Source organism: Phodopus roborovskii, unplaced genomic scaffold (genome assembly GCF_943737965.1).
Source record: "Phodopus roborovskii unplaced genomic scaffold, PHOROB, whole genome shotgun sequence".
Lineage (NCBI taxonomy): Eukaryota > Metazoa > Chordata > Mammalia > Rodentia > Cricetidae > Phodopus > Phodopus roborovskii.
Genome location: NW_026126651.1, coordinates 2,264,131 through 2,282,811, shown reverse-complemented (window position 1 = coordinate 2,282,811; position 18,681 = coordinate 2,264,131). Strand labels below are relative to the sequence as shown.

The following is an 18,681-nucleotide window of genomic DNA, read 5'->3' as shown; positions in this document are numbered from 1 at the left end:
AGCCTTTATTGGAAAGAACCATTGGAACAGCTGCCAGCTCCTTCAGCTAGAGGGTTAGGGGGATGGGCCTCAGAGGAGGAGGAGGCCAGGGAGGTGGGGGAGGTCGCAGGCCAGTGGCTGAGCCCTGGGACCCCCACAGTCAGAGGTACTGAGACGGCAGGGCCCACAGCGGCAGCTAAGGGCCACGGGGAAGGAGACCATGGGGTCCACCCCAGGTGGGCAGCCAGGGAGGCGGACAGATGCCAAGTGTAGCTCACGGTAGGTGCACACAGGCTGGGGCACAGGAGGCAGGGCAGCCGGCAACACTCGGACCTGGAGCGCAGGGAGGAAAAAAAGCAGTCACGAATGTTCCACGGCTCTGTGGTGAATGTCCACCCGACCCTCCAAACCCCCACCGTAGCCATGACCCCTGCCCAGGCGCCATCACCCCCTTTGAGCCCACAGCCACCCCCTCCTGTCTTGGGTCCAGCTGAGGTCCCCGCCCATTCGGCGAGCTCACCGTGCTAGGACAGTAGCCAGCACAGATGCTGGTGGTGAAGGTGATGCACACTGGGCACGCTTCATTCTCTGCAGCCAGGGTTGCGTTGACGGGCCTGCACAGTGGCCGCAGGGGACCCCTGGAGGCCCAGCCCACACCGGGGCTCAGCAACAGCCATAGCAGCAGCCCCTGGGACACAGTCAGCGCCTAAGTCTAGCTCTGGGTTTCCCCTCCCAGACTCTGGACCAGTGTATGATGTAAATCCTGGCCTTTGGCCTTAGGGACCCATCACCTGTCATCAAACACATTTCTGTCCTGCTTGGAGTCCAGCAGCCAGGACACCACCTCCCCCCACAGCTCACAGGGCTGTCCATCTGTACCAGTTAGTCTGGTGGGATTGGATGCCCTGAGCCCTACACTCTTACCTGGAGCTTCTCCATCCTTGATGCCTTCCCTACCTTGGCCACCTGATTTTATACCTGCGGGCTGTGGGGGTGGCAAGGCCACCAAGCGGCGGCTGTAGGCTTGGGTAACCTAGACACTAATCTCTTTGGGGGCGAGAGACAGACAAGGCCAGGGAAGCAAGGGACCAGCTCCAGTGTCACACTCAGCCCAGGTGTCTGAGCCTAGCCAACCTTGGCAGTGCAGGAAGAACCCTTAGGACCTTCAACCCCATCACGGGAGGGAAGAGTATTCTCTCATTCCTCCGTGCAACTTGTAGGAAAGGACAGTGTTCAGCGTTTGGTTCCCTCTATACCCAGTGGGAGCAACTGCCCCTCACCCAACTCCCTAACCAGGATGCAGGTCCAGAAATAGATGTCGTTTCAGCTGTAAAACTACTTGATCAGTAACCTCCCTCTGGAGGCGCATGGGGTATGCCGGGGTTGCCCCGCCCACAGATCTCATTCTGGAGTCTATTCCCACCCGGTGGGCGGGGCTCACAGATGCTCACACCACCTCTGCCCTGGCACTCCCATAGCGGGAATTTTCAGTGCAGTAGGCCTTGGGCACGCTGTAGATGCCAGGCAGGGGCTTTGAGTGGGGACCTCCCCAGGGTGCCTCTAGTGGGCAAAAGCGGTCCAGCCTGCGGAGCGGGTGCAGCGGGGGCCCATAAGAGTCTTGGGTCATTGGCAGGGCACCCAGGTATGGCACGGCCGGTGGCACCGGGTGGGCACGGGCTAGGCGCTCCCTCGGTTGACTGCCTTGTAGCTCAGGGAGGCAGGAGGCCTGCGACTTCTTCAGCCAGCACCAGCAAGTCATTGTTTCTTGCCCGGGGTATCCAGGCAACTCCTTCCTGTGGGTGGGGCAGCGGGTGAGTCGGACCGAGAGCTGCAGAGTTGGGATTCCAAGGGCCTCTAGAGCCTGGAAATGGGCCCTTGCTGCCCTGGCTGAGGCTCTGGATGCTGAACGGAAGAGCTCAGCTTGGGTCAGTACTGTGGTTCCTGTACCTGCAGTTAGAACTGCCCATAAGAGGGGCTGCTCCTACCCCAGAACCTGCAGCCTATAGGCTCACCTTGAGAAGTCACGAGCAGTGGTGGTCAGATAGGGCTGGAGGCGGCCCAGGACGCCCATCTTGTTCACAGTAAAGGGCTGGCCGGCCAGCTCTGTATTCCTCGTCCAGGAGATTAGGGCCTGAGGAGTATTGGGAAAGGATCCTGGGGAAGCTCTGCACCCCACCTTGACTTTACCGGTCAGGAGGGACAAACTCAAGCTACAGCCACAGCAGCTTTCCAATCCCCCTGCTAGCCTAGACAGTTGCCCCGGCGCTGGGTAAGGACATCTTGGATGAAAACACTTGTACCCTAACCGTTAACCTAACGTCGGCCTGCTAAGCTGACCCTGTCTCAGAATATTCTCCAACTCTGCGGAGCAAAACTTTAACTTAGTTCATCGCACTAGCACCCTACAGCCTCGAAGCAACATCGAGCCTCCCAGCTCCTTCAGACTCTAAGCTTCAGTTTCATGACCCTAATCCAACCCCCTTTAGCTTCACCCTCGAGTGCAAGCTCCCCCTAGCCTAGCCATTCCGTCTGGTCCCTAACCCTCTGGGCAGCCCAGGCTCCTTCCCGCAGTTCCCAAGCCCCCTACCTGGGAAGGGCCCCCGCGGTGGTGGTCGGCGAGCTCCAGGGGTTGGGGCTCCTCAAAGAGAGGAGCACTCTGACTTGGCCAGGCCGGGTACCGTGCCTTCATCTCGCTGACCTGGTATTTTGTGATTAGGGGAGTACCCCAACCCTCGTGTCTTCTTAGCTACAAGAAGGAGATCGGTCCAAAGACTCAAGGTGAGCAAGTAGGGACTCCGGTGTCCAACTCTCCATCCCGCGGGCTGCAGGATCCCAGAGCCCTACCTTCTCTGCCAAAGATTTGATCCCTAGCGACCGCCCAGGGTCCTCATGCTCTGCCGCCTTGGGCTGAGCACAGGGTCCACCGTGCGTCTTGGGCACGTATGAGGAGCCCGAGGTGGTTTCCCATCGGTTGATGACTTCGTCAAAAGTCCATATGTGCGGCTCGTGCTTGGCGGCCGCGGGCAGAGGTGCCGCGACCGTACACTGGGGAGAAGGCGCGGAGTCGGCCAAAAGACCCAGGGAGCGCAGCGACCCCTTCCCTTCCTCCAGCCCTGGCGTGCGGGCTCCCACGCCCTGCCTCCTCCAGGGCGGCAGCCTGGCCCTCTCCTGCCAGCACGCCGTTCCTGAACTCCGCCCTGAGTCCTCTCACCTGGAGGCCGGAGGGAGGGAAGGGCGCCGGTGGGATCCTGTGGTGGGCGACCCCGCTGCTGGTGAACTGCCAGCTGGGCCAGGTTACAGGACCCTCAGCTTCAGAAATGGGAGACCGAGGGGGCCCGTACCGCAGAGCCAGGGTCCGACCTGCCATGGCTCTCACTCTCGGAAGCCAGGACGCCGCTCGCGGTGTGGCCGTTGCCCCTCGTAACAGAACCCGCCCACCCCGAGCCCAGCCAATGGTGTGGGGAGGTTCGGGGAGCCGAGACTGGGACTTGGGGAGAGGAGGACGGAGGGGAGGACCCTAGGAAAGAGATGCTCGGAGCAGGGTGGGGGCTCCAAGGGAGGGAGGAGAAAGGGAGGGGAGGTCAGGGTGAGGAGCACAGCCGCCTGGGAGACAGGCTGACTCGGGGGGAGGGAAGTAAACGCCCCTTCCCTGCAGGGCCCCTGGCCCCCGGGCTGCTTGTCTGCCAGGCCTGCCCACCTCGGGCTAACACTTTCCAGACAGCTCTTTCCCATGAAGGATGAAGGGCGAGCGTCCCCAGTCCTGCCTGCCTTTCATTTGCCTGACAACTCCCACCTGGGGCTGGGGCGACCGAGAAAGCGGGGCTCCTCACCCACAGAAGAGACAGGAAGTCAGAGAGACTGAGAGGGAGGCGATGGAGGGTGGGAACAGGGCCAGCTCGGAGCATCAGGAGCAGATTCTGCCCAGCCAGCGGCCCAGGCTCACCCAGGGTGCGGGTGCGGGAAGCTGACCTCCGAGGGCTGTGATTATACATTCTCTCGTGGTGTCATAGGCCCTGGTGCTCCAACACGAAGGTGGATGAGTCCAGCCTGACCTACTGTGGAGAGACCCTGTCTCCCAGGCGTGGTTGCACACACCTGTGACCCCAGCACTCAAGATGAAGGCGGGGCTAAAGAGATGGATCAACAGTTAAGAGCACTCATTGCTCTTGCAGAGGATCCAGGTTCGGTTCCCAGCACCCACATGGTGGTTCACAACCATCTGTACCTCCAGGTCCAGGGAATGCAATACTCTGTTCTGGCCACTGCAGACACGGCCACGGTACACACCATACATGAAGCAAAACACTCAACACACAAAGGCAAAGAAACCTTTAAAAAAAAGTAAGGTCATCTCAGCAACATATTCCAGTTCTAGGCCAGCCTGCCCCAAAACATAATAAAAGGGGGGGAGAGTTGACGGCATGTTTGCTAAGCATGCAGAAAGCCCTGGGTTCCAACCCTAGCACCACATAAATCGTAATGCCAACACTTGAGAGGTGAGAGCAGGAGACAGAAGTTTAATACTTAGTGAGTTCAAGGCCAGCCTGAGCTGCATGAGACCCTGTGTCCAAAATCAAAGCTAAACAAAACAAAAACAAAAACAAAAAAAAAAAGACTAGGTCTATTGTGGATGTTTAGTATCCAAGCCTGCTTGTACTCTCTGAATGCTTGTCACTCAAAGCTGAGTGCTGTATTCCAAGCCAACACTTGTCTGCCTTGGCCAGGTCAGGCTCCCAGCTGCTCCAAGGCCTTTAACTCATCATGTCCGCAAGGTTCCTGGGCCAGCTGCTTCCATCGTTTCCCCTCTTGGGCCCCACCCCAACTCTGAGTCCCTGCAAGTTTGTCTATATAGCCCAGGCTGCCCCGGACCTGGAGGCATCCTCTGCCTGCAGCCTCGCAAGCACTGGGATTACAGGAATGCATCACAACAAAGACCCTCTCTCTCTCTCTCTGTCTCTCTCTCTCTCTCTCTCTCTCTCGTTTCTCAAGTAGACAAGGCTGGCCTCAAACTCCCTATATAGCTAGGGATGGCCTTGAACTCCTGATCTGCCTGCCTTTACTGCCCAAGAGCTGGCATTGCAGATGTCCACTGCTGTATATGATTTATGATGTAGTGCTCAGCACAGAGCCCAGAACTTGGTGCATGCTAGGCAAACAGACTGTTACCAACTGAGGCACACCCACTCCCTAGCTAGGTGAGCCAGGGTCCTCCGAAGTTGGAATGGTCATCAGCAGAGTCATGTATTAGTTCTAATAAACAGTAGATAGCAAACATTGGCTATTATTGGTACTGTCGAGTTCCTCCAGGAGAACTCCTTCCTATTCATTCAATGAAACCCCGTTTGGTTTCATCAAACATTCCATGTAGATTGAACTCTCAAAATGGGAGATTTGATTTGATTTTTTTTCCCCAGTTCTCAATCAGAAGGCACGGTGGAGCAGCAGGTAGCCTCTGAGTCCTTCAGCACCCAGCTCTTTCCTTTCCTTGACCGGAGCAGTTCCGAGCTGGGGCCCTCAGGCCCGGCCTGTTCGGCTGAGGAGCGTGCAGACGCAAGCGGTGTCGATGCGAATCCAGCGCCAGCCCACTCGGCCCTGGGAGTCTGCGGTCAACGCCCGCACATAGGACTGCTTGGCCTTGCACTCAGACAGCCAGTGCCTCCGGTCCACACCGCGACAGCCCCCGCCGCCCACCCCCGGGCCTCCTTCCCCAGCGCCTTCGGCCTTGCAGCGCGTCTCGAAGAAGTACTGCCGCAGGGGACTGCCACCTGCCGCCGGCACCTCGCCCAGCACCTCCACTTCCCGGCCACGCAAGTCCACGGCCGTGCGCCGGTCGGTCACCCAGCCGCTCACCGCGTCGCACACGGCCAGCTCACCCCGGCGGCTCGCGGGCGCGGTCTCGCTCACACCACGCCGGCTGCGGTTGGCTGGGGTCCCTGCCGGCTCCCCATAGGCTCCGGCCTCGAGCAGGAAGAGGAGCGGGGGCCCAGCAGGGGCGCCCCTTGACAGGGCCACGCGGGGAGACAGGAGGTCCCACTCGGGGGCTAGAAATGGGGGCAAGGTGGAAGACGGGGGCTGGGGCTCCATGGGGACGCCGGGGAGGAGGAGAAGGAAAAGGGTGAGCGGCCAGGAGTAGTGCGGGAGCATGGCTTGCACACCTGAAGATGGAGAAAGGCTGTCGTTAGAGAAGGGAGACACCTGGGTAACAAGTCACCCCCACCCCACCCCCTCCAGCGGCTCTCGGCATGGCCGACTGTAGGAGCACCCTAGGGGCACCCTGTGCTCTAGAACGTGGGGAATGCTCAACTTTTAGATGAATAATAACTACTCAGTTAGTGTGAGTAATTGCCAAAGTTGGGTGTGGTGATGCACACCTGTACGTACCTCGGCGCCCAGGAGGCAGAGGCAGGAAGATGGCCACACATTTGAGGTCAGTGAGTTCCACGCCAGCCAGGGCTGTACAGCCGAACAAAGGAGAAATGATTCCCCCCGGTTCACACAGCTACCAAGTGGCATGGGTAAAATCTGGATTCTGAGCAATGCCAATTGGCCCTCAGGTCCTGTAACCCAGAGGAACCTCGATCCCCCTGAGTGTGAGACTGACCCAGGTGCTGGGAGATGCTGGGAGGGAGATGGAGAGGCTAGAACATTCTAGAAGCTGGGCCAGAGCTGGAAGGCAGCAGGTGAATGAATACCAGACCTGTCAGCAGCATCTCCACCGCCGCACTCTGGGGCTGGGGGCCCCCAGGCTCTGTGGGGCCCCTGTGTAGGAGACAGGTAGTGTCCTCCCTGTCATCTCAGGAGAGGGAGGGGGCAGCCGCCTGTGGAAGGAAGGAAACCGGTTACAAAGGCAGATGGGGGAAGGGCACGCCCCCCCATAAAAAGCCACCCTCCAGAGTCTTTGAAAACCTGGGTACCCTAGAGAAGAGGCCCCGCCCACCTGCAGAGGCCACTTCCCGGGGCAGGTGACAGCTCTGCAGGGCTGGGAAGCAGATGGGGAGGGAGCAGAAAGGCGGGTGAGGCACCTAGGAGAGATTGCATCCCCTCCTCCCGTTCCTCCACCGGACGCGGGGCGGGGGGGGGGGCTGGCCCGGACACCCGGGTCCCTGCCGGCCCACGCTCAGGGCTCTGGGTCCCCGAGGCTGCTTCCTGGAATGTTCGCTCCTCGCAGGACAGGCCGGGGCCCGCCCAAGACTCCGACTGCGCATACCTGGAGTGTCTGGCTGGCCAGGCTCCGAGCTGGGGCGATGGGAAGTGTGGCGTGTGCAGGGCAGAGGCTGACCGCACCGGCGCGGGGACTGCGCGACCCGCCGCCTCCTCCCTCAGGCTAGGTGCCCAGGGCCACAGCCGCCTCCTTTCTCCGACCCAGGCGTGCTAGAGCCCAGAACCAGCCTGCCTCAGCGACGGTGTCCCGGTTCCCCAGAAGCCACCTCCTGCACACTAGGCTGCCTGCACTCCAGCCGCCTCCTCCCTGAGACCCGCGGGAGCTGAGCGTGCGGCCCCTCCTCCAAGGTGCTTATAAACGGGGGCTCCCCGATTCTCCGTCTGGGGGGACTGCACTGGGGAACCCGCACTCCTGAGTCGGCTGCGGGGGACTCGCTCCACCATTTGGACACTTCCGTCCTGCCTCAGTTTCCTCCGCCAGGCCCCGCCCCCGCCGGCCCCGCCCCTCCCCTCCCTACCCGGGGGCTGGGCGACCTGGACGGCGCGCTCTGCCGGAGGAGGCGCGGAGCTCTCACCTGGGGCGCCCTTCTCTGCTCCGCGCCGGTCCTCGGCGCCGCCGCGGCTCCTCCTCCGGCTCGCTGGCAGCTCGCACGCCCGCTGCTCGCCGGCTACTCGCCGCTGCAGCTTGGGAGGGCCTGGGTCTGGGAGGAGGCGGGGCGGCGCCCGACGGCGGAGGAGGGGCGCGGATCCCGCCTAGCGGGCGCGTGCCGCCACCTCGGAAGCCCGGCCTGGGGACTTGAGTCCCAGGAGTCTAGGCTCTAACCCTCCTCCATCAGACACTGGGGTCCAGAGCCCGCCCCTCCTCCTTCAGGCCCAAGGCTGCAGGCCCAGGGTTCAGAACCCCAGCCCTCCCCCCCCCCTCAGACCCAGGGGTGCAAGCCCCAACCCTCCGACCCAGGGATTCGGGCCCCGATCTTCCCTTCAGTCCCCGGTTCAGGCCTGGAATTGCTGCGGTGTCTCGTGCAGGCTTCCCACCCTCTGCTCCTGTCTGCCCTCTTGCGTCCCCCTGCCAGACATTAGCCAGCTGGGCCCATGCAGTGATAAGGCCTGGAGACAGTGACTGGGGTTTCCCCACAGTCTTCTGCCCTGGAATTTGCTGGCTGGGGACCAGGGAGCCAGGGCAGGAAAGAAAACTTGAAGGTAATTAGAGTGGGCTCTAAGAACTGCGGCCTGCCTAGCGAAACAGTCAACTGTGACCCATAGAAGACAAAGGACGAAAACCCAGGCAGGAGACCAAGCAGGGCCAGCGGCAGCGCAGCTGGACAGCGGCCCTTGGGTGTCAGGGCGCTTTGCTCTCCCGCGCCCCTCTCTAGGACTCTGGTTCCCCCCCCCCGCTATATTTAATTTAGGAAGGAAGCTGACACTTGCCTTGGGGGGGTCACCAGCACCCATCCTCTCCCAACCTAAATATAGCGTGGCGAAGCGGCAGGAAGGGTGTCCCCAGACTAGGGTTTTCCCCTCAAGTTGCCATCCCAGCCAGGGTGACTCAGCCCCACTCCAGTTGTTTATTGGAGGTGGGAAGGGACACTTCCTAGCCTGGGTGTCCATCTGGGTCACCCGTCTGCCCTCTCGTCTTCCCTGACACAGCCTGTGCCTACCAAGGGACCCAGCTCCAGGCTGGGAGTCAGGGGGAGAAGCCAGTAAGAAGAGGGAGTTCTTGACCTCCTCCCCCTCTCCCTCCCCTCCCCCTGCCCCTCCCTCTCCTCCCTGCCCCCTCCCTCTCTTCCCTGTCTCCCCCTCCTCCCTGCCCCCTCCCTCTCCTCCCTGCCCCCTCCCTCCCCCTCTCCTCCCTGCCTCCTCCCTCTCCTCCCCTCCCCCCTCCTCCCTGCCCCTCCCTCCCTCTCCCCCCTCCCTCCCCCTCCCCCTCCTCCCTGCCCCCTCCCTCCCTCTCCTCCCCCTCCCCCTCTCCTCCCTGCCCCCTCCCTCCCTCTCCTCCCTGCCTCCTCTCTCCTCCCTGTCTCCCCCCCCCCCCTCCTTCCTGCCCCCTCCCTCCTCCCTCTCCTCCCTGTCTCCCCCCCTCCTCCCTGTCTCCCCCTCCCCCCTCCTCCCTGCCCCCTCCCTCCCCCTCTCCTCCCTCTCCTCCCCTCCCCCCTCCTCCCTGCCCCCTCCCTCTCCTCCCTGCCCCCTCCCTCCCTTTCCTCCCCCTCCCCCTGTCCCTCCCTCTCTTCCCTGCCCCCTCCCTCCCTCTCCTCCCCCCTCCCCCCTCCTCCCTGCCCCCTCCCTCCCTCTCCTCCCCCTCCCCCTCCTCCCTGCCCCCTCCCTCCCTCTCCTCCCCCTCCCCCCTCTCCTCCCTGCCCCCTCCCTCCCTCTCCTCCCCTGCCCCCTCTCTCCTCCCTGTCTCCCCCCTCCCCCTCCTTCCTGCCCCCTCCCTCCTCCCTCTCCTCCCTGTCTCCCCCCCTCCCCCTCCTTCCTGCCCCCTCCCTCCTCCCTCTCCTCCGTGTCTCCCCCTCTCCTCCCTGTCTCCCCCTCTCTCCTCCCTGTCTCCCCCTCCCCCTCCTCCCTGCCCCCCTCCTCCCTGCCCCCCCTCCTCCCTGCCCCCCATCTCCTTGCTCTCTGAGCCTTGCTTCTCTTCTGCTGACATCTGTCTCCTCTCCAGGCCACACTTCCTCTGCACCCATCACCTCCTCCGTGACTCAGTCTGTGTCCCACATCTCACACCTTTGCTCTCTGGGTACAGGTCAGTCTCCATTTCTATGACTGAATGTGAGTCTCCGTTCAAGGGAAGCGGCCACACTAAGATTGCTCCATGTCTGTCACCATCACACCCTCTCCACCGCCCCTTTCTCTTGCACGGCAAGATGGCTGGTGACGAAGAAGATTCCTCTCAACATCTCCCCCTGATGTCTGGTGCCTCAGAGGAGGCATACCCTCCCAGCAGCCCCCCTGAGATGCTTCACCCTCTGGTCTTAAGCAAGAGTTCATATGACTGAAGCAGGTGACATGGGTTATCAAAAATAACTCAACACGGCACCAGTGAACAGGTTTTAATAAGTTAATGCCAGCCAGATCCCTTGAACTCTGTTAGTGATTGTAACCTCTCCTCTTCCCTAAAATGTCTCTCAGTCCCAGAAGACTCCAAAAATATTTCCCTCTCTAGCCTAGGGTAATACTGTTCCCTCTAATATCAGCTTCCCCCATGAGATGCATGGCCTTGCCAGGCACGGTGGCCCACACCTTTCATCTCCAGCACTTGGGAGGCAAAGGCAGGAGGATCTCTGTGAGTTCAAAGCCAGTCTGGTCTACATCCTGAGTTCCAGGACAGCCAGGGCTACACAGAAAGACCAACCCTGTCTCAAAAGACAAAACAAAATGAAACGACCCAGGACCAGTGGCCTCCAACCATACCTGCACACTAGAAGCTGTGGGGGTGTCGCGAGCAGGCCACCTGTTACCAGTCCTGGTGGCTCTATGACGTGCTGGGTGACCTTGGGGACACCACAACATTTTACAGCTTGGGTTTCTGCCCTAGGAAACAGAGCACCTCCAGGAGTACCGTGACCTTCCTTGGCTGTGAAGGGTGCTGACGCCATGGCTTAGAGTCTGTTATGACTCAGACATCAGAAAAGGTGACCCTTGGGCTCGAGGCTCCATGGGTTTTGCTCTCCGTATCCCTCCATCTCTCTCTTCTCTTTAGTGCCTCCCTCCCTCATTCTGCACGTCTGACATCCACCGCTCTGCGGCCATCCCTTGTTCCTGGTTTCCTCTCTCTGGATCTCTCTTCCCCTTCCCCTTTCCTCTCCCCCCCCTCTTCCCCTTCCCTTCTCTCCTTCTAGATCTCTGTCCCCCTGTCATGTCTGGTCCAAGCGTTTTACTTCCCTTATGGCTCCAGTTTTAGAATTCCTACTACAGCTCAGGGCAGCATAGAGCTGGTTCCCAAATGAGCAAGGTGAGCTGACTGCTAGTCCCCACAGAGCCTCTGCAGATGGGCAGGGAACCCAGGGAGGCAGAAACCACAGTGCTCTACAGCGCATATCCCTGAGCAAGCTTGTTCAGTGAGCCACATATGCCCGTGTGCCCATGCTTGCTCCCTTACGGTTAGTTTTATCTGTGCGTGACCCTTAGGGTCCTGATGCTACTACTTGACATGGTCCTACGGCCCCATGGCCCTCACACACACTTCTAGGGGACTCAGAGTGACAGGAGTCAGCATGGTCCCATGAGACCAAAGACGTCATCAGACTCAACTGTGTGGCTATTAGGAGACTCACAGTGTCACACATCTCCACATCTCAGCTCTGCATGGCTCTCAACAGGTTCCAGCCTAATAGCACTATATAACACAGAGAACTGTATTGGTGTTCTCTGTCCCTTACCCTCTGAGTCTCTGCCTCCTTCTATCCTTTATGCTTGAACCCATTTTTTCCCATCAGGACCCACAAGGCTCCAGAGCTCACAGAACCCAAAATAACTTGGGTCCTAGAAGAAGCACAAATCCATGCAATCTTCTATGCATCTCCACATAACTTCTGTATGTGCCTACGCAGCCACAAGATCAGTCTTAACAGTGGAGCCAACTTGGTCCTAGGGGACTCAGAGCCACATAACTGCTCATCACACACATGACTGAGACCCCACAAAGACCCAGGAAACCCACGACTTGTGACAGGCCTCTTTCAGTGCTACCCATAGGGGGCCCTGGAGATTTGCACAGCTGATGGTGAAGCCTTGGACTCCACCCAACTCCTGGTCATTCATGCCTACTTAAGGCCCCCAGGAGCTACCACGTGACATAACCCAGCACCTGCTCTGTAGTCCCTCTCCCCTCCCGCCCCACTGCTTCCTGAAGACCCCAGCTGTGGCTCTCACACCTCAGTCACCTTGTGTTTCCCAGCAGGGGGCCAGAGTGGTGGGAGGGGCTCAGGCACCTCAGCATCCACCAGCCCCCCGTTAGCCTTGCCCTCCAGTGTGACGCAGGGCTGTGTGTCCACATGGCTGTACATCCCTGCCTCTTCACCCTCTGTCTCCCGATGGTAAAAGTAGCTGAAGTTGGAGACAATGACGGGCACAGGCAGAGAAATGGTGAGCACCCCAGCGATGGCACACAGAGAACCCACAATCTTGCCACCCACGGTGACGGGTGCCATGTCTCCATAGCCAACTGTGGTCATGGTGACCACTGCCCACCAGAAGGACTCCGGGATGCTGGTGAAATGGGTGTCCACCCGGTCCACTTCAGCAAAGTAGACCGCACTGGAGAAGAGGACCACGCCGATGAAGAGGAAGAAGATAAGGAGGCCTAGCTCACGCATAGAGGCCCGCAGGGTCTGACCCAAGATCTGTAGGCCCTTCGAGTGCCTGGATAGCTTGAAGATACGGAAAACGCGCACCAGTCGGATGACCCTTAGGATGGCCAGGGACATAGCTGGCTGGCCCACACCCCGCTGCCGGGCTAGCTCGGTGCCCAGCGCCACAAAGTAAGGCAATATGGCCACGAAGTCGATAAGGTTCATCACGTTCTTGAAAAATATGGCTTTGCTTGGGCAGGCCACCAGACGCACCAGCAGCTCAAAGGAGAACCAGCAGATACACAGGGTCTCCACCACAAAGAGCGGATCACTGAAGAGCAGACGGGACGAGGCGCCAGGCATGGGGCTGGAGCCATTCAGCCGAGCAAGGAACTGCAGAGGGGACAGACAGAAAGGGTTAGGGAGACAGGCCGACACCCTTAGTCATGGTCAGTATCAAAGTACCAGTCCCCAAGGCCACATACAACCCAGGACCCCGGGTTAGCATCCCACACTCAGGAGAATGATGCAGGAGGAGTAATTCAAGGCAGATCTAGTGAAGTTCCACTTAAAGTAAAAAGTGAGGGGTCAGAGAGAGGGCCAATTCCCAGCACCCACGTGGCAGCTCACAACTGTCTGTAACTCCAGGTCTAGGGGGTCCATGGCACCACACACGCATGTGGTGCACACATCTGTGCGTGCAGGCAAAATGCCCATACACATAAAATAGAATAATGTTTAAAAATAAAGTGAAAAGTTCATTGACACAGTCCCTGCTTAGAACCTTCTATGGGGGTGAGGGTGTGGCTCAGTGAAATTGGTCCTGACTAGAATCCGCCAGTGAGGGCCTGGCGCTGTGGTTCAGGCATTACCCAATGAGGGTGTGGGCGCTGGGATCCGTGACAGAGTACCTGCCTAATGTCCTAGATTCCACCACAGTACATCAAAACTTCAAACAAGGCTGGTAACACACACCTTCAACCCCAGCACTCAGAAGGCAGAAGCAGTTGGATCCTTATGAGCTTAAGTCCATTCTTGGTCTCTATAGCAAGTTCCAGACCACCCTGGGCTACGCAATGAGATGCAGTTTAGAACTTATTTTTCCCATGTCTATAAAATTTTTTAAATAATTAAACCAAAATACAGTCCCTGCCCTTCCATTGGTGGAAACTCCTGATCTTATGGTTGACCTTGGGGAGAACCTTCTAGCATATTTGCCCACTCCCCAGTGTTGGATTGCCAAGGGCAGGGCTCTGCTGTGATTCTTTCTGCCACATGCCTGGCCTTTCCTGTTGCCTTCAACCCAGCCCAGACTGTAATGGTTCAGAATGATTACGGATTTTGCTGTATGCCCTCAGCTCCACACCCCAGCCTGATTCTGTGCAGATGCCTGCTCAGTCCTACCCCACAACCTACCATGCTTCAGTTCCCTCACAGTTGACCCTAACCTGAGAGTCCATGTTTCCTAACTCTGCCAGATGCACAGACACTGCTATCTCCCCGACATGCTCATTTCACACTGCCAGAGATGGACGCCAGGGCTTCGCACATGCTTGCCAAGCGGTTCTCCATTGATCCATGCCCCCAGCCCCTCACTGATGGATTTTAGGCAGGAGCTCTACACTGACCGAGGATCCAAGCTCAGGATCCAAGCTCCTCTAGGTAGGTGCTCTATCACTGGACCACACCCCTCACTGGGAGATTCTCCTTCTTTCTTCTTCTTCTTCTTCTTCTTCTTCTTCTTCTTCTTCTTCTTCTTCTTTTCGAGACAGGGTTTCTCTGTAGGTTTGGAGACTGTCCTGGGACTCCCTTTGAAGACCAGACTGGCCTCGAACTCACAGAGATCCACCTGCCTCTGCCTCCGGAGTGCTGGGATTAAAGGCGTGCGCCACCGCCGCTTGTCTGGGCGACTCTTTTGAAAGTTAATTTATTTTATGGGAACGGGTGATTTGCCGGCATGTATCTGTGCACCACATCTGTGCCTTGGTGTTCAAGGAGGCCAGAAGAGGGCATCAGATCCCAAGGAACTGGAGTTACAGATGGTTGCGAGCCGTCATGTGGGTGCTGGGAATTGAATCTAGGTCTAGTCAGTGCTCTAACTGGCTGAGTCATCGCTGCAGGTCCCTCACAGCGCAGTGGTAGGCAGCAGCTCTCCACTGAGTCACACAAACCCCAACCCTTCACTTTAGTATTCTGTGCAGAAGATCTACCACTGAGCCCATCCCAAGCCCTCACTGAGGAATTCTGGGCAGGTTGTCTACCTCTGAGCCACAACGTTGGCCACTGCTAGGTTGTTTCGAAGGCAGGGTGTCATGCAGTACCCCAGACTGGCCTTTAACTCATGGCGACCCCCTTGCCCTAGTCTCCTGAGTGCCGGGATTCACAAACGACTCCATACCCAGCTTGCGTCTTGCGTCTTTGATTTCCAGTGCTGCCACACACACACACACACACACACACACACACACACACACACCCGCCGGGATTCACAAACGACTCCATACCCGCTTGCATCTTGCGTCTTTGATTTCCAGTGCTGACACACACACAGACACACACAGACACACACACGCACACACACACGCGCGCGCGCGCGCACACACACACACACACACACACACACACACACACACACACACACACACACACACACCCCGGCCGCCCCTTGCCGCCCCTTCCGACCGGCCAGCTCTTCCAAGGTCCCGCCCTGGCCCTCCCGAAATCCCCGCCCCTCACCGGGCCAGTGGCAGCCGCCACCGGCGCGAGCCCCGGGTTGTCGCGGTCGTCGCGGAAGTCTGGCAGCGTCTCGAGGCAAAAGACCACGATGGAGATGAGGATGACGAGCACCGAGACCACGGCCAACACCCGCGCGGCCTGGGAGCTCTCGGGGAACTCGAAGAGCAGCCAGAGCTGGCGCGCGAAGGCGTGGCGCGGCAGCGGCCGCTCGGGTGGCACCGCGCAGCCCTCGTCCTCGCGCAGCCGGGCCAGCGCCGCGGCGCCCAGCCCGTAGAAGGACACCTCCTCCAGGAAGACGTCGAGCGGCACGTGCGCCGGCCGTCTCAGCCGCCCGCCCGACTGGTAGTAGTAGAGCACGGCGTCGAAGCTGGGCCGGTGTCGGTCGAAGAAGTACTCGCGGCGCGCGCCGTCGTAGAAGCGGCTGCGGCGCACCGGGTCCCCCAGCAGCGTGTCCGGGAAGCGGCCGAGCGTGCGCGCCCGGGTCTCGAAGCGCAACCCGGCCACGTTGAGCACCAGCCGCTCGCAGCAGCCGCAGGGCGCCGGGCACCGCGGCTCCATGGCGCGCGCACAGCCCGGGCGACCGGCGGACGGACGTGTGGCCCCGACGTCCGGCCCCGCTGCCGCCGCAGCCGCCCCAGCCGGGTGTCCGGTGTCCGCGCGTAAAAATAGCACGGCAAGTAGGGCCAGAGCGCGGGGGAGGGCGCGGCGTGACCCCGCCGGGCGCCCTCTACTGCTGCTACCCCCGCCCCTCCCACGGCCACCCGCGTCTCCGTGGGTTTCATGAGCCTTCCCTTGGAGCCATCTGTTTTACTTGTTTGACTTTTGCTTTTCATGACACAGGAGCTAACTTATGTCGCCCAAAGTGGCCCAGGGCCCTGTGTGTCTGAAATGACCTTGAATTTATAATTCCCCTGCCTCCACCTCCTAAGGGCTGGGAGTACGGGTGTGTGCCATCTCGGCTACTTCTTTCTTTGTTAGTTATTTAGACCGTCTTCTCGGTTTGTAGGTTAAGCTGACCGCGAACTAGTGGCCATCCTCCTGCCTCGTTCTTCGGATTGCTGGGGTGACAGTCTCGAGCCATGACGTCTGTCTGCAGCAAGTTTCCCTGTTCCACCTCTCCGCTCTACCCTGTCCTCCTGGGTTCCTGCCTTGTGGCCGCTTTGCCGGTAGTTGCTCATTTTCTATCCCTCTGGCTGGGAGCCTCTGTATCTCTCTGCATTTTATTACTTTACTTTTTATTGACACTGGGTTTGGGTATGTAGCTCAGGCTGGTCTCAGTCTTGCAATCCTCTTACCTCTGCCTCCCAACAGCTGGAATGACAGATGTGTACCACCACGCCTGGATTCGTTGCTGACTTTCTTTTTTTCCCCCAAGTGTTTCTCAGTAAATGTCTGTGTGTCTGGAGCCATGTGTTTATTCCTCTGCATCTCTGACCATCACTCCTAAGGAGCTCTGGGGCAGCAGCCTTGGTGCTTGCCGAATTCTCTGGGCCTATTTCTTAACTGTGAACAGTTTCATATGTGCGACGAAGCACCAGAGTTTGAACTTAGAATTTCTGTGTTTTGAGACGAGTAAGGAAGGCCTGGGCTGAAGCCAAGAATGGCGAGAAAGGCGGCCCGGCTTGCCGGGAAGGGTCTGGAGTCGGCGGGGAGATGCGCAGGGTCACTGTCAGCCGAAGGGCAGACAGAGGATGGGCTTCCAGCCGCGGGTGTCCAATGACACAGGGTAAAAAATAGTCCCATCTGATGGCGTTGGGTGGTAAAGGGCATTGATACCTAGTCTCTATTGGGAAAAGGGATCCGCACGCCCTCTGCTGGCGGGGATGGAGAACTGCACCAAACGATGTAATTCCTAACTAAACCCAGCTTTATGTCTTTCTGGGACACAGAGATCCTTCTGCCTCTGCCCCCCCCCCCAAAAAAAAGTCAGTTATGAGACCATGTGCGCTGTCACACGCCTTCAATACTAGCACTCATGAGACAGAGACAAGCAGACCTCTGGTTTTGAGGCCAGCCTTATCTACACATAAAGTCCCACGGTGAAACGGTGTATTAAAAAAAAATGTGGTCATAGGCCGGGCATTGGTGGCACATGCCTTTACTCCCAGCACTCGGGAGGCAGAAGTAGGTGGATCTTGGTGAGTTCGAAGCCATTCTGGTCTACAGAATGAGTTCCAAGACAGGCTCCAAAGCAATACAGAGAAACCTTGTCTCGAAAAAAGAAAAAAAAAAAAAAAAAAAAAAACTGGTCGTAGCGGCACTGGAGATAGGAGGAACCCTTGGCTTGGCTTGCTGGCCAACCAGTTTAGCTGAGGCTGGGCTCTAGTTCAGTGAGTGACACTGTCCAAACAGTGGAGAATACCAGCACATTCCGTGTCTCCCACTGACTAGAGGAGAGCCTACCACTGAGATGTTTCTCCACTCCTTGTTTTTAATTTTTATTTTGAGACAAATCTTGCTAAGTTGCCTTGGCTGACTTTGAACTCATTCTGTAGTCCGTGTGGGCTTTGAACTGGCAACCCTCTAGCCTAAGCTGAAGAGTGGCTGGGATAATAGCGTGCGTCTCAGGACTCAGCTGCCTCCTTCTTTGCCACCATTTGAAGGTGCTATGTGTTAAATCTGACCTTTGTGAATGCCCTCACATTCCCTACACTTTGTGGGGTTGGGGAGCTAAAATGACATTAGAACACTTCATCATTAATTCTCTGGGCTGGAGAGATGTCTCAGGGGTTAAGAGCATTGGCTGCTCTTCCAGAGGTCCTGAGTTCAATTCCCAGCACCTACATGGCAGCTCACAACTGTCTGTAACTCCAGTTCCGGGAGATCTGACACCCTCACACCAATGCACATAAAATAAAGTTAAATAAATATATTTTTTTAAATCCACGTTACTCTTTGCCATTGTTGGGGTGCACTGTGTAGTGCAGGTGGGCTGATATTAGAATGAACAACTGTTTAAAATTTTAGAAGTACTTTGACCTTGAAGAATCCTTGTGGAAAACAGTGCTTGTTTTGCTGAAGGGTCATTGCACCCATCCCATGACTTTGGTCACAAGACACCTCAGGCACACCCGAGGCTCTTACTTTATCATGTCTTGCAGCTGATACATAATAAAGGACTAGAGTCTTGGGGGCATGTGATGCTTTCCTTCAGTAAGACATGTAAATTAGATTAGGGATCTTTGTATGGGGGAATCATTTGTGTAACTTTCAATAAATACACCTTTGTACAGCTTCTCAGGGTTCAGCCCATCAGAAGAGGCTGGACCTTCCTCCATTGCATAGGCCTTAAAATTTCATCTTGGAGTGCCTTCTTCCTTCGACAGACCTGGGTTACACAGTGCACCCTAACTGCCAATGATGCTTTCCTTCTCAAAAGTCAGAGTAGGAAACTTGCCCTGAGCTACTTCCAGGACAGCCTCCAAAGATATAGAGAAACCCCGTCTCGAAAGACCAAAATAAGAAAAAAGAAACTGGTCCTGCACAGGGGGAACATGCGTGGCCCCGCCCAGAGCTGTTA

The 18,681-nt window shown here is 58.1% G+C and overlaps 4 protein-coding genes across 4 annotated transcripts; all 4 read right to left on the bottom strand.

Moving 5' to 3' along the window:
• Nucleotides 1-5: 5 nt before the first annotated feature.
• On the bottom strand, nucleotides 6-918 carry Lhb (luteinizing hormone subunit beta). Its single transcript, XM_051174231.1, has 3 exons — nucleotides 904-918; nucleotides 500-685; nucleotides 6-312 (listed from the first exon to the last, which is right to left on the bottom strand). The coding sequence occupies exons 1-3, from the start codon at nucleotides 916-918 to the stop codon at nucleotides 70-72; spliced, it is 444 nt and encodes a 147-aa protein (XP_051030188.1). The 3' UTR covers nucleotides 6-69.
• A 280-nt stretch (nucleotides 919-1,198) lies between these two features.
• Nucleotides 1,199-3,346, bottom strand: LOC127213711 (uncharacterized). Its single transcript, XM_051174175.1, is given in 5 exon segments — nucleotides 1,199-1,765; nucleotides 1,988-2,110; nucleotides 2,567-2,725; nucleotides 2,824-3,024; nucleotides 3,191-3,346. Coding segments are annotated over 5 exon segments (978 nt in total). The 3' UTR covers nucleotides 1,199-1,426.
• Nucleotides 3,347-5,485: 2,139 nt separating this feature from the next.
• Nucleotides 5,486-6,123, bottom strand: Ntf4 (neurotrophin 4). Its single transcript, XM_051174187.1, has one exon. It carries the CDS (start codon nucleotides 6,121-6,123, stop codon nucleotides 5,494-5,496), a length of 630 nt encoding a protein of 209 aa, XP_051030144.1. The 3' UTR covers nucleotides 5,486-5,493.
• Nucleotides 6,124-12,002: 5,879 nt separating this feature from the next.
• On the bottom strand, nucleotides 12,003-15,734 carry Kcna7 (potassium voltage-gated channel subfamily A member 7). The gene is made up of 2 exons (XM_051174376.1): nucleotides 15,162-15,734; nucleotides 12,003-12,818 (listed from the first exon to the last, which is right to left on the bottom strand). Exons 1-2 carry the CDS (start codon nucleotides 15,717-15,719, stop codon nucleotides 12,003-12,005), a joined length of 1,374 nt encoding a protein of 457 aa, XP_051030333.1. The 5' UTR covers nucleotides 15,720-15,734.
• Between the last annotated feature and the right edge of the window lie 2,947 nt (nucleotides 15,735-18,681).